Below are 14,206 nucleotides of genomic sequence, written 5' to 3' on the forward strand. Positions count from 1 at the left end.
TTACGCAGGCGGCGCAGCCGTACCTCCCACAGCTACGTAGGTTGCGCTAGCAGAGAGGCCGCACCGCTGGCGTAGGGCCCCGCCTCGATTCCCGAAGCGGCTTTACGGCAGCGGCGGCCCGGCGGGGGCGGGGCGCTACGGAGGCGGCGTAAGGAGGCGGCCGCCGCCGCCGCTCGGTGCGGCGTGGCGGGGGAGGAGCGGCCGCATCGCGATGTGGCAGCGGGCGGTGTGCGTGGGCCTGCTGGCCCTGGCGCTGGGCTACCTCTGCCTGCTGGGCCCCGAGCCGCCCCGCTCGGCGCTGCAGCACCTCTCCGCCTCGCTGCTGGGCGGGCTGCGCCGCGCCCGCTCCCTCGAGGGCCGCACGGTGGCGGCGTGGCAGGCGGCCATCGTCCGCCCGGCGCGGGGCTGGAGGCGCGTCGCCGTCGGGTAGGTGCCGGCGGGAAGCGGCGGGGGGAGGGCGCCCCTGGCGGCGGGGCGGGGAGGCGCCCGGGGACCAGCGCCATATCCATGGAGATGTGCGTGTGTGCACCTCGCGGCCTCCACCTGCAGCCATCACCCGCAGCGCGGCCTCCCTGGACTGCTCCGAGGCTCAGAGTTGCTCCATGAGTTCCTGGAGGCTGGGGCCGTGCTGCCCGGCGGGCTCCAGGAGACACCTCCGCTCCTCTCCTCCGGACATCGCCGCTGCGGGCGGGAGGAGAGGCTCATGGCGGAGCATGAGGTGGTGCCGTGCTGGAAGACCTCCTGTCGGAGCTCCTGCCTCTTCGTTAAACCTTCTCTTGTTAAATTTTCCAGGCCTGGAGTTTTCCAGGCAAGGAAGTTTCCCTGAGTGCGGCACCTGCTTAAGCAGAGGTGGCCCTCGGCTGGGGGATCGATGGCCCGGAAAAGTGGTGTCTGGGTGATTTAAGTGTGCTGCGGGGTTCAGAGCCAGTTGGTGAGACCTTATCCCCAGCTTGTTTGCCTGTAAAACAAATTATATATGGAGCGTGAGGGACTCGGAGCTGCTGGCCCATCCACAGGAAGGCGGCGACTGCGGAGCGCTGCCTGGCAATAAATAGGTAGGAGAGATGAGTTTATAAAGTGGGGAAGGGAGCGAAGCCTTTGCGATGGGGGAGAGCTAATGGAGTTAAGGCAGGGATGCAAAGGAGAGAGAGGAGGGAGGGAAAGGAGAGGAGGAAGCAAAAGGAGATGAGGACACCTGTGCGTGCGCAGGGAAATCCAACACCCTTTCTCTTTCTAAACTGGAAAGAGGGCGAGGGGCAAGTTCGGGAATATCACATTGATCTTAAATGCTGGTTTTATGTGTGACCATTAATCTTGCCGTTATATATAGTGCTTGACTCACTCCCTTTTAAATACAAGGACATGGCAGGAGAATTGGACTTTGACTAGAAGATTCGGCCTCCAAGTGTTTTAAGAAGTTACTCTGCCTCGGTGGCTGCGTAGCTGATAAAGTGTCAGCAGCTGGAGCCTGTCTTGCTCGTGCGTTACGCCTGATGCGGGCTTTCTCCAGTGAATGTGTGACAAAATAGGTTTTCCAGTGTCTCAAACGGGGCTCAAATGCTGCTCGAGCTTATCCTTTCTTTGGTTTCCTTTTCTCCGCTGCGCCAGGGGATTTTTCTCTCCTTAGCGAATGAGACGCCACGCGATACGGAGGATTTCTGAGAGGACAGGAGCTGGTTGCCTCCCGTACCGAAAAGCCTCGGGGTTTTTAACGTCCTTTGTTTTGGACGGCGCAGCCTTCGCACGTCGCGGCCCGAATCACGCGTGAAAGGTCGCTGACGAGGAGGAACCCAAACGGCTGCGCGCTTCACGCCGACGTGTAAGCAGGCATCGGCGTTTGGAGTGTCACGGGGGTGGGCACAGAGTAAGCTGGAGATCCCGCAAAAGTTTTGGGGATTGTTTGGATCCCTGGCAGGGAAGCGTGGGGCAGAGGAACAGAAATTGCACTTGACAGCAGTTCCAGAAGATGCTTTAATGATTGCTGGTATCACCTCAGTAAATATTTGGTATATAACGGTGTCTCCTGGAAACTAAGGAGTAGAATAAACTTTCTTCCTGGGAGCCTTGTTCCAGCCCAGGAACTTTCCTGTTCTCTAATCTGAATTAGACTGTGTTTAAATTGAGGCAATTGATGAGAAATGGGGACTGGAAGAGTTGAGCTGGAGGTTAGACTCCACATAAAGCCTAGACCTGCTGAAATGTTTCTTGCTGCTTCCTATCGTAGGATTTTTCTCCTGTTTCCGCTGTTTGAGAGAAGGCGGCTGCATGGTGATTCTGGAAATCTGGGGTGGTCCTTTTGCAACTGCAGTTTTCAAACACTTCAGCTGACAAATTGCTCTCTTGACTTGTTACAAACAGAACCAGCCTATGTGTGGGGTGTTTGTGTGTGTGCTTTTGGTTATTGTTGGGAGTAGCTGGAACTCGAGAGGCTGATCTAGTAGACTTAAATACTTTCAGTTTTGTTTTTATCAGTTCTGAGTGGTATGTATGTTTTAAACCAGAAATACACTTTTTTTTTAAAAAAAAAAGCCCTTATTTTAATAATTAAGGATTTTAAAATGTCATTCTTGTTGTGCCTGCTCTTTTTTGAGCAACGTAAGGCAGCACATGGAGTGTAAAATGTACTGCAACATACGCAACCACCTCTGGACCACGCAGCTGATTCATTCTTGTTTTAATTCAGCAATTGGAGCGTAATAAAAGCGTGTCAAAAGGAGAACTAGTAGAGAATTTCAGGACATTCATGTGCCTTTGTGGCTTTTTTTCATTTGGTGGGTTGTTTTCTTCCTTAGCACGAGGGCTGCGAACAGCAGACATCACTGGCTGGGAACTGATCTCATCATATTGTCTCGCGAGCGCCCTAAGGTATGTGTGGTTTTCCCAGGATGTGTTTTCCTTCTCTCTTCCAGCGTCAACGCCTGCGTAGACGTGGTTCTGTCTGGTGTGAAGCTGCTGGAGGCGCTCGGTCTTGAACCCGGCGATGGGAAAAATCACATGGTCTTGAGCTCCGGACAGGACCTGAAAGAAGCGTTTGCTTACTTCATGGAAAAAGGGGCGGCTGCCGAGCGCTTCTTCAGCGATGCCGAATCTTTCCATCACATCGCGCGGACAGCCTCCGAGTACCCTGGTGCGCAGGTCCGTCTTCCACCTGGAACAAGCTTGGAGAAGCATGTTCCTTATTTTCTGCAGCGTTGGTGGCTTTGATCCATGTCTAGCGAGAGTGCAGATCGTTCAGGAGAGAAACCTGTGCCATAGCTTGAGAGTGTTAAGGGCTTTCCGCAAAACTCTGCTCCTGCTGCAAACAGCAGAGTTTGGATGGTCTGTCCCTTGATTGCTTTCCCAGGACTGCAGTGGCAGTCCGAGATGCCTCTCCGAGAATAGTGTTATCTGGGAGCCAGATGGGGCTGATGCTGTAAAAGGCTCAAACATCTCGTAATGAGGCAGGAAGCGAGGAAGTAGATCCCAGCATTAGGAGTTGTAAACACTCCGATCAGCTTCAGCTACTTAACGCAGGATTTAAATCATCTCTAGGAGTGAGGGAAAGAAAGAAATGGTTTTTTTTTCCGAAGCCTGCCTTTCCAAAAGCAAACTTTTGTTGCTCTAATTTATACAGGGTCTTCTGAATCTAACTGGATACCTTGCTTGACACTTAGCTAACTTCTACCAAGTCCTAATGCCACCTTCTGTGTGGTTTGTCAGCTGCTTTTGAAAAAGAGGAAGAGCTCTCAATGTTTTCTGTTGGTCAAGATTTCCTGTGTTGACTTGTTTCTCACCACGTTTGCTACATTGGCTTTCTGGAGTCACCTGCTTATTAGGTGTGTCCTTCTAGAGCCTCCGAGCGTTGGTGATCCTCATGACAATCTATATTCTTTGGTTTGAAAGCTCACATTGGAGTTTTCTTACTTGAAACTTTGACCTTTCTAGCCTGAAGAAACTTTCACGGTTCCGCTCACTTCCTGTGGGCACAGGTGGCAGGTTTAACTGAAGGAAGAACTGTTGCATTTTTAAATGATTGCTTGTCAGCCTTGCTAAAAAAACACAAGTTTTTTACAAACTGCTGCAGAAAAGCCGCACAGAGATAGGGGCTGTTTGTGTTATGAATGAATTGATCCCTGGAAGTGTTCAAGGCCAGGCTGGATGAAGCTTTGGGCAACCTGGTGTAGTGGAAGGTGGAACTAGATGATCTTTGAGGCCCCTTCCAACCCAAACCGTTCCATGATTCTGTGATTTGTACAGGGTTGTGAGTTACCTGAAGGGGAATTTTTAGATTTTTAAGAAGTAGAGAACACTCACCTTGTTGAGATCTCACAGAGAATTGTGAAATTGTTTTGCCTTCAGCTCCAGTAAGTTTTTTTTTAACTTCTGTAATGCTAGACGCTTTTCTAAAAAGCTAAAATTTCTAGCCTCTACTAAGGACTAAGCATGTAGAAAGCTATCAAAGCACAGCAATGCCCACACCTCCCTCTCCTTGTTTTCCAGCTTTACGTCGGAGGAAACGCTGCTCTCATTGGTCAGAAGCTTGCAACAAATCCAGACCTGAAGGTACGCGTTCCAAAAGTTTCATGCTATTCGCTTCTCTTTAATGAGGCTCAGATTACTTCTCTGTGGAGTCTGGAGATCTTGCAGTTATTTCTTAGGTTGTGGTGGAAAACATGATTGGTCTTAGAAGTTGAAAAGCGTTTTCAAGTTTGTTTTTTTGTTTTAAATGGAATTGTTATATTTTTAAAATCAATTGTCTAGGTGATGCTTAAATACACTGAAACGCTGGCAAGAGACGTGGCAGGCGATCCTTGATTGTTTTTTCTTGTTTTTCAGGTCCTGCTTTGTGGCCCAGTTGGTCCCAAACTCCATGAACTACTTGATGACGATGTGGTTGTGCCACCTGAATCCATGCAGGAAAGAGATGAATTCCATCTTATCTTGGAGTACCAAGCAGGTACCTTGACAAGGGCGGGATGTTAGATGAGAACCTTGAACGTCCCTGAGACAGTCTTGGTGTTAAAGTTAAGTTCTTTTTGAAGAAGAACAGACATCTAGAAGTATTTTGAAACTCTTTTTGCTTTGTAATGTGGTTACTGTAAATACTGACTCGTGCTGCTCTCTTGCCATCCCTTTGGTTCTATGTTCTTGTAATAATAGTAATATTGCAATATTTCTACAATAACCTGTAGAAACCAAGTGAACTTTTCAATTTGCTGTGATGCATAGCCTAAGCAGACCTGATGGGTGTAATTCTAAAGCTGTGTGAACACTAAAATAGTCCAGGAATGTTCTCTGAAAACAGAAAGGTACCATTTAACCACATGCAGATGAAATTCAGGATAACCCTAATGTAACAGCTAAACCAAATCTGCATGTATTTTCCTGCTGTTTGCAACCTGCATCACTCCACTGGTCCTGTCTCAATATGTACCTTCAGCAAGAGTCACATTGGTGTGACAGAAGAGGGAGTATTTGGCAAGGAGGGAAGGCAAGAACCACCTAATTCCAACTTTTTCAGCAGCAAAACTAAGGTGGAGCAGCACCCAAAGCATCTACTCTGATGGACTTTGGGCTGAAATACGGTTACTATCACTGATGAGTGCTGTTCAACAGGAGCACTTGTAAAATTACACTAATGTCTAAGGAAATCTTAATTGTTCGTGCTCCTGGAAGCGTCCTGATGAGGTGATACGTTAGTATATCATGTCTCCTTTGTCAGCATCTCTGTTCTCAGGTGAGAACTGCCCTCCTGATGCAACTCTGGGGATCTCTGTCCTAGACAGAACTTTATCATAAGGCTTTTCTTAAGAGAAAGCAGCCCAGTTGCTGTTGATGCTGTTTTAGTGGCTTTTCCACAAACGCTGGTCATGTTCTCCATAATACTACGGAGAGCTGAGTGGACAAGTACACAGGCTGGTTCTAAGGTAGAGATTCTGCCTATAATAGCCTCAAAAATGCTTATGTCTCACGAGCTTTCTCTTCAAGCTGCCCTTTGCGACCTGTGTTTATTTATTCCCTCTCATTTCTTTCTGTCCCGTTAGCACAAGTGGGACAAGGAACTGCCTGCTGCCCGAACAAAGATGCGTGTACAGATGGGGAGTGCTGGCAGAGGGCTGGCCGCTCGGACTGTGCCTTGTGAAATTTGTATCCTCTCTAGGCATATTACCCTGTTTTCTCATGGCTCAGTGTCCCAGAGGTGGAGCCCATTCATTCCTGATCTTATCCAGGAGCCAAACGGTTCATAGATATAGCACTGATCCAGCTCTCTTCTGCAGATCATTTCTGGAAGCTGTGCGGTCAGGAAGAGTAAAGAGCTACCAGAGGTGTTGAGGGTGCACCTTCATGGTACAGCTTGAGTCAGGCTAACAGGTGGTTGTCACCAGAAAGGGAAGGTCTCCCTTCTTTCTGCAAGCCCCACACACTCCAAACGTTTGGCTTAAGCTGACTGTGGTGCTCACTGAATTGCATGATAAACTAACACAACTGATTAAAACATCGTAAAGTTTGCAAAACCAAGCAAATGAGCATTGAATTTTCCTTCTGATCAGACAAGCATCTACACGAGGCAGAGGGAGTGAACGAAGAGAATGAGTGAGAAAAAGAGGAAGGCTTCTCCTCTGGCTGGCAGCAGCTGGTAATCGGGCACAGACATCGTGAAGCTATGCCTTCAGATTCCAGCAGGATATCCCAAAACAGTCCCCAGATACGCAGTTTGATTTGCTTCTCTTCTGAGTTAACTCGCTTCTGTTTGTTTCACCCTAGGTGAAGAGTGGGGACAAGTGAGAGCACCCAATGCCAACCGCTTCATCTTCTCCCATGACCTATCAAACGGCGCCTTAAATATGCTGGAAGTGTTTGTGTCCAGCCTGGATGAATTTCAGCCAGATCTCGTGGTGCTTTCCGGACTTCACATGATGGAAGGCCAGAGCAAGGAGATGCGGCAGAGACGACTTATGGAGGTGAGAGACTTGAACGCCACCTTCCTTTCCTCTCCAGCAAATGCTTCTTGGCAAACTTTTGGTTTCCCAGGTTCGAACCTGTAATTAGGCTGTGTCTTCAGATCTCCCACAAATCTTTTCAGTATTGCACACTAAAAGAATTCCTGCAAACTGTAGGAATGGCAAAAGTCTGACCCTGTAACACTAATGTTTCCTGGATTCAGTGGGTTTTCTAGGGAAGGAAGGTAAGGTCTGGTTGTCTGGCTGGAGTACGTTGTCATAGTTACTGGAGCTTATCTAGTGGCTAAATTACACTTTTTCTATCCCAGATACTAAGATGATCAAGGTTATAATCAAGACTTGCATTCTTTAAGCAGCATCTATGTTAGATAATCCAAGAGGCAGCTTTCTCATCTGAGCTCAAAAGAGCTACACCACGTTTTATTTACAGATCATTGCCTGTCTCACAGCCCAGTGCCCTTCCTGATGCAAGGAACTAGCCTTCCCCCTCCACCCTTTTTTCTGGGATCAGCTGTTCTACAGCTGCTTGAGATTTGTGAGGTTTCTGAATTATTCCATTAGCAAAGTACTGACTCGGGTGCAGATTAGGGTTAGATATGGTTTTCCTGCTCTGGGATTTGGAAAACTAGAGGCTGTTTTTATTTCTTCCCCTTAGCATTACGTTCTGGCACTTGCCACATACCTTGTTTGGAATTGTGTTGAAATCCGTACAGGAGAAGATTAAGCAATGTGTATTTCTGAGTTAAAACCCCTTTGTTCCATCTGTTTCTTAATGAATGTGTGATTGAGGGTTGGGTTTTTTTTTTCCTTTTCCTGTACCCTTGTAGGCTGTGGCCTCCATCTCCGATATCCCTACAGACATTCCCATACACCTGGAGCTGGCCAGTATGACTGATCAGGATTTTATGAGCAACATTATGCATCAGGTACCGAAAATGAAAGGACACGCGCTTTTTCCCGGTTTTCTCTTTCTTCGGTATCGCAATGAGCAGACTAGTAGATGAACACAGAAACGAAAATTTAACATGAGGGCTATGCATCTGAAGATAAATTGAGAACAGGGGTTGAACATCTACTATTGCATTCTGAATGCTTTGATTTTTCTCTGCAGAGCCTACCAGGCTCTCCTCTGTGCCGTAAAGGAGAACTGCCATGACTCGTGGCTTAGCAGAGGACAGATTTGTTCTCTTTAGCTCAGAGTATCCCTTTTAAAAGGGAGGTATCTTGCAGTGCCCTCAGTTGATCATCAAACCCTTTTCGACAAGGAGGAGGGATTTTTGGCAGATAAGAGTTTATTCAGCAACTGCCTTCATTAAAAATACTGTGCAACACAGCTGGGCTCTGTTCTGATAGAAAGATGATTTTTTTTTTTTTCAGTCACAAGGGGAAAGTGACCCCAAGAATAGTTGCAACTCCACAGCTAGAAGTAACTTTGGGTGGTTTAGGTTTAGAAGGCTTGCAGATTTCTAGAAGAAAAAGGGATTTGAATTTGAGCTGAGTTTGTCATTTAAAAAACCCTCAATTTCTTTGCAGAATTTCTTCCCTGCAGATCCCCATGGTTCCTAGCTTAGCTTGTCGCAGCTCTGATCTCAGTGTTACGAGCGTTTCACGTGGATTTGATGTTTTGTTACTCTTTACTGGCAAAGCGTGCGTCTAGAAAATGCATTGCACGAAACGAGCGTGCCCCCTTGGCATGAAATGTTTTCTTGGCCAAGTAATTCTTGCAGACTTGTTGAATTGGGGAAGCTTGTGCAACGACTTCTGTTTGCGTCTCTCCAGGAAACAGGGTGTTCCCTTCTGCCGTGCCGGCGGCAGCCAGTAGAACAGTGTATTGCAAAGGCAATACCCTGCGTGAGGAAGCCTGAAGTGTGATTCTCTCTCTGAAGAAAAAACCTGTTGTTCTGTGTTGCTGTTAGCAGGTCCTTCCCCTGGTGAACTCCATTGGGCTGAACGAACAGGAGCTGCTGTTCCTCACGCAGTCCGCCTCCGGTCCTCACGCCTCCCTCGCTTCCTGGAGCGGAGTGCCCGACGTGGGCGTCGTCAGCGACATCCTCTTCTGGATCCTGAAGGAGCATGGGAAGGCAGCGGAGCGGGCCTCCGATCTCACGCGGATCCACTTCCACACCCTGGCCTATCACATCCTTGTCACAGTGGATGGGTACTGGGGCAACCAGGTCGCTGCGGTGGCTGCCGGAGCCAGAGCAGCGGGGACGCAGGCCTGTGCCACCGAAACCATCGACACCAGCAAAGTCTTTCTTAAAGCTCCTTTGGAGTTTGTGACCTCCCAGACAGACACACCTTCCAAAATCTCTTTAAATCCAGATGAGCCAGTGGTGCATTGGCACAGAGAAGGCATCTCATTCCATTTCACTCCGGTTTTGGTGTGTAAAGATCCTGTCCGGACCGTGGGACTTGGGGACGCTATTTCAGCGGAAGGACTGCTCTACTCGGAAGCATATCCTCAATAGAAGACTAAGACTCTCCTTTTTCTCCATGCTCTATGGTGTCTTGAGGAACCATGGTGTTCCCGTTAGGATTTCAGCCGGTGATGAACAGGAATAGGAACAGGATCGGGCTGTGGTGTGTTTCCTGGATATAACTGAAAAAAAGAGCCAAAGAATAATTCCAGGTATAAACTGTCAGATACATTCCAGTCACTCGGCAGTGGCTCGAAGGCGTCACGTTTAGGTGCAGACGTTTTGGTATGGAATGTGAAAATTGGCTTCGCTTTGTCTTAAGCAGGCAGGGAGGGAAACGAGTGTCCCAGTCCCTGTGTGGCGCAGGTTTGCTGTTTGTGACTCCGAATGGGTCGTGTCTGTTAGTGCTGGGACGTACGGCAGGCAGGAGAAGTTCCTGCGCGTGGATCCCAGGGAGAGCGCAGCGGTGCTCGTCCCTGTCTCGCCTCTGCTAAATTAATAATAAAAGGCTCTTGCATTATCTCCTCGCAGCACGTGGCTTACGTGGCAAGAGCAAACCTTCCGCTTGCGGGTGTGATGGTGAAATCTTTCACTGACAAAATTCCCTCTCCACCTCAGTGCCCCCAGCACTGGGGGGAGCCAGAGTCCCGAAACGGGATGCACACTGTACCCACTCCTTAAATGCACAGGGAACACCTGACCTAGGGCTGCGTACGTTATTTTGGGTATCCGTCTGGCGCCTCTGTGACGACCAGTATTCAACTGAGCCCTCGTAGCCCGTGCTTAGTTTTTGGGCAACTGGAAGCGAAGATAATCAGGGTTTATACTGGGGAGACAGCTTTTATTTTCTTGCCAGGTGAACCACAGAATGTTCCCTGGGCTTGCTGTACGCTCAGTACCACGAGTTCCAGGCAGGGGGGCTCACAGCGGGTGCTTATATCTGGGATTTTACCAAAAAGCTATTGAGTGCTGGAGACTAATTTTTTTTTTTTTTTGGTTTGAGAACACTTGTGCAATTGTCTTCAGTTTCCCTGCCCTGGGTTAATATCCTGGGGAAGGTCTTTCCAGCGGCTCAAAAGCTGCAACAGTATTTTCCAGGTAAGACCGAAGTGAGGAGGGCTGGTTGATTGGGTTTTTTTAGGGTTTGATTGTGGTTTTTATTTCTTTGACTTAGGTCACTGGTATTTTCTTTGCTCTGGACACCCCTTGAAATTAAAAAAAAAGTAGAACCATGTGTCCTTATTAATTACTGTGCTTATATTTTTTCCCTCTTCATAGGAGCACATTATGGATTGCATAGCACCAGCACTTTTTTTTTTGTCTCTTTCCAGTACGGTTTTGTCTCTGTCCGCTTTCAGGAACTTCAAGCGTATTTGCATCGCTGTCGTACACCTTTTTGCAGTAGAACTGGATTAAATGCAATCAGCATGTCCGTGCAAGCCTGTGCTCTCCCTGAATTTGTGGGAGGTCGCTTGAGGTTAGTCTTTGCATCTGAACGGAGGAGAGGAGAGTCCGTGTCACTTAGGCTGGGGTGATCCGTTTCAGTAAGGCTGTCATCTTGCTGTCAGTGATGTTCTCCTGCTGGAGAATGCCGCCGTGAATGCTCTGTAAGGATCCAAATTGCACACATGCTGTCTGTCAGTGTTTATTTAGCTTCTGCTTTCCCTCTGAGCAAAGTCTTCAGCGTTGTACTGGGGGAGAAATAGAGTCAGTGCTATGTTTTCCTACACCTTATCCCATCCTGATCTTCCGATGAGTCTCAGCATTTGTCTTGGTGCGGGATCTTCTTAAGACTGGAAGTATTTCTATCCAGATTTTTTTTATTATTATTATTATTATTATTGATAAATTGTAGCGTGGGACTTGCAGTTCTGGTTTAGTCTTCCTACAGGAAAAATAAATAAAAAATTTCTCCTTTCAGCTGTCTAAAAGGTCTAAGGCCATTAGCAGGGCTATCTTGCAGCCTTCTGGCACACCAGCCCTAGGACCACCACCTTGCCAGCTGGAGTAATCCTTCGCTTACGCTAGGTCCCACTTTCCTGACGCTGAGCCGAGCCGTGTGGATTCTCGAGTCGGAAACAAAACAAACCTAACTACATGCAAAGCTGTCACCAGCAACAGTCCTGCTGCTGTGTTTCACTTCCGTCTTCCAAAACCATTTGCAGGGATGCGAGGCTGGCTGGACTGGCATTGTCTTATGGCCGTTTAAAATCATGTAACTGCACTCACAGAACTTGTCCAAGGATAAGTTACGCTTGGATTTAACAGGAGCGTTACAGGTCTAAATTATCTTTTTTTTTTTTTTTTTTTAAAGCTACTTTGAATAAGTAACTGCTGTAAACAGCTATCAAAAAGAGGTTTATTGCTTAGAGTTCATCTGGGCCTAAAAGCTAAACTCTAATTATTATTATTATTAACATCTCTTACCATGAGAGTGGTAGAACACTGGAACAGGTTGCCCAGAGAGGTGGTGGATGCTCCATCCCTGGAGACGTTCAAGGCCAGGTTGGACAAGGCCCTGAGCAACCTGATCTAGTTGGAGATATCCCTGTTCCTTGCAGGGGGGTTGGACTAGATGACCTTTGAAGGTCCCTTCCAGCCCTAACGATTCTATGATTCTATGATTCTATGATCTCCTTCCTGCTGCTCCTGTTCTTTCTTACCAGGTAGTATTTCTGTGAATGCCTGGCCCCCTGAGTCACTTCTCCAATGACAGTAGCTCACGATGGCCAGACTGCTGCTCTATCTGTACACCTGCTCTGGTTGGACATATAGAGCTCACGGGCTCACCAGACTCCCCCACCAAGGATAATTGTTCATGAGCGTGACCTGTTCCTCAGATGTGCCCTTGGTATCCCTGATTAAGTTTGGAAACAATCTATATGATAATAAAACTGAATTGAACGGCGGCACCCAGCAGCCTTGTCTTCACTTGGTGTTTCACACGCTGTGAACATGATGTGCTTAACTTCCCTCTGCCTTCCCAATTTAATTACAATTGCAGAGGCTCTTGAAACGCGTTTCCCGCACGTGCGGGCTGTCTCACACCTCTGCGCAGCGACAACAAAGAAAAGCTGCTTTGTCTTTAACAGAGCTTGCTGAAAAAACGAGACAGAAGGAGCTAGGAGGTTTTCTTTGGTCTGTATAGGGGGGGGGAAAAGCCTAGTGAAATTTCTATTGATGATGGGTTTTGTTGTGTGGTTGGTTTGGGTTCTTTTGTAAAATACAGAAGTCCTACAAAAGTAGGCGAGAGGTTTTTAAACAGATTTATCAAACTGATTATAAAAATCCAGATCTCTCTTCACTGTGAAGAGACAGAGCAGTTGCAAAAATACGAAAGCTTTAAACCCAGGCTTGAAATGATCTCTGCTTTCCCTGATCCTCTCTGTCTCTACAAACTCTGTTCTCCTGTGTTACTCGTACCTCAGACTGCAGTGATGGATGACTCAAACCTCAGCCTCTCGTACTCCCGAACAGAAGAGTTTCCACTGGAAATGCTGACTCACACATAGTTTCCTGAAGATGCAGTCAATGAACTCGTCTTTGGGACAGTCAGCTAGCGGCTCTCTAGAAGATAAATCTTGTGCACGTTGGTGCTTCCACTTCTGTGTGCCTGTTACAGTTAAGTTTTTTGAACCTGTGACCATACCAATGTGATAGTTTCATGTTTAAAAAAAAACCACATGTCTATAGACTCATTGGTTAAAACCAGCCCAAATAGATGCCGCAGGCATCACTCAAGCACTAACGAGGTCACTAGAGAAATGGGAATACTGAAGGTTGTCTTTGCTCTTTCTGTTGAAAGTTGGAGTGATGAGGGGCAGAGGAAACCTGTTTGCAACAAGTTCTTCTGCGTAGCACATCCCTTGGCCTACTCTCATCGCTCCTGTCCGCTTTCCGCTCCAGTAGTGCTGAGTCCCATTAAGCTCTTTACTAGAACTTGATCTCAGAGCCAGAAATGATTGTCCTCGTGTCCGTTCAGAGACCTCGGATGAAGTTCTCTTCTGCAACAGATGGAGCAGTGTCTTGCTTAATATCTCAGGTGGATCCTAAGCACTGACCAGGCTGAATTCTCAGGGAGTTACTGATCCAGACTCTTGTGGGAGGATGTTCTCCCAGCACGGGAAACAAATACAGGTTGGAAGTAGCATGTGTGGCCATTGCCTTCTGTGCCGGAAGCTCGGAAAGGCGTCTGTTCCAAACAGCTCGCGCTCGCGTTGCAGACGGAGCCCGCTATCAGCCTTTGCAGACGCCTGACGGCAGCTGAGGAATGCAAATGCTGGCAGCTAAGGGGGAACGATCGCATCAAAATGCAAGTGGGGGAAACAAAGAAAACAAACAACCAACCTGAAAACATCCCCTCTGGATTTTTCAGGAAAGCTGCTCCTTAGTCAGTGCGGCCTGGGTAAAACTGGGATCAAATCTCACCTGTATCTTTCATTAAAAAACATTTTTTTTTTTTTTTTTTTGGTGCAGTTTGGTTTGAGAGAGTGGTAAAGCTTTCCTTGTAGCAGAACTGTGTTTTCCATTATATAAACCAGACTTGGCAGATGAACTCCGTGTTATAATACGTGCTCTCTTGTCGTGCATTTACGTGTGGACCTTAGTATTTTAGTCAAGTTTGGTTTTCTTCTTTCAGCACTGAGGCTTGTCTGTCCCTGCAGAAGAGGCTTTGCCAACTGAAACCCACTTCCCACTGGGAAACTCATTTTTATTATCTTATGCAAGAACTGGATGTTGAGTAGGACCCAAGGTCCACCTTGCTCAATATTGCCTGCCAGTGCCCACAACTGGGCGAGATCAGGTAGAGGAGCATGGCAAGTATCCACTAATACTGCCCACACCGTA

General features: G+C 47.6%; 1 protein-coding gene across 1 annotated transcript; it reads left to right on the forward strand.

The window, feature by feature from the left end:
- The first annotated feature begins 211 nt into the window (after positions 1-211).
- On the forward strand, positions 212-9,880 carry ADPGK (ADP dependent glucokinase). The gene is made up of 7 exons (XM_086620205.1): positions 212-426; positions 2,910-3,135; positions 4,480-4,542; positions 4,816-4,936; positions 6,745-6,941; positions 7,769-7,867; positions 8,858-9,880. The coding sequence occupies exons 1-7, from the start codon at positions 212-214 to the stop codon at positions 9,407-9,409; spliced, it is 1,473 nt and encodes a 490-aa protein (XP_086476331.1). The 3' UTR covers positions 9,410-9,880.
- The last annotated feature ends 4,326 nt before the right edge of the window (positions 9,881-14,206 follow it).

Source organism: Tauraco erythrolophus, chromosome 14 (assembly GCF_009769465.1).
Source record: "Tauraco erythrolophus isolate bTauEry1 chromosome 14, bTauEry1.pri, whole genome shotgun sequence".
NCBI lineage: Eukaryota > Metazoa > Chordata > Aves > Musophagiformes > Musophagidae > Tauraco > Tauraco erythrolophus.

What these genes read in the sequence shown, in the direction of transcription:
- ADPGK (XM_086620205.1), top strand. Translation starts at nt 212, where the DNA reads ATGTGGCAGCGGGCGGTGTGCGTGGGCCTGCTGGCCCTGGCGCTGGGC. An exon ending in TGGAGGCGCGTCGCCGTCGG is followed by an intron (nt 427 to 2,909) that starts GTAGGTGCCGGC and finishes TCTCTCTTCCAG; the next exon opens with CGTCAACGCCTGCGTAGACG. An exon ending in GGCAGAGACGACTTATGGAG is followed by an intron (nt 6,942 to 7,768) that starts GTGAGAGACTTG and finishes GTACCCTTGTAG; the next exon opens with GCTGTGGCCTCCATCTCCGA.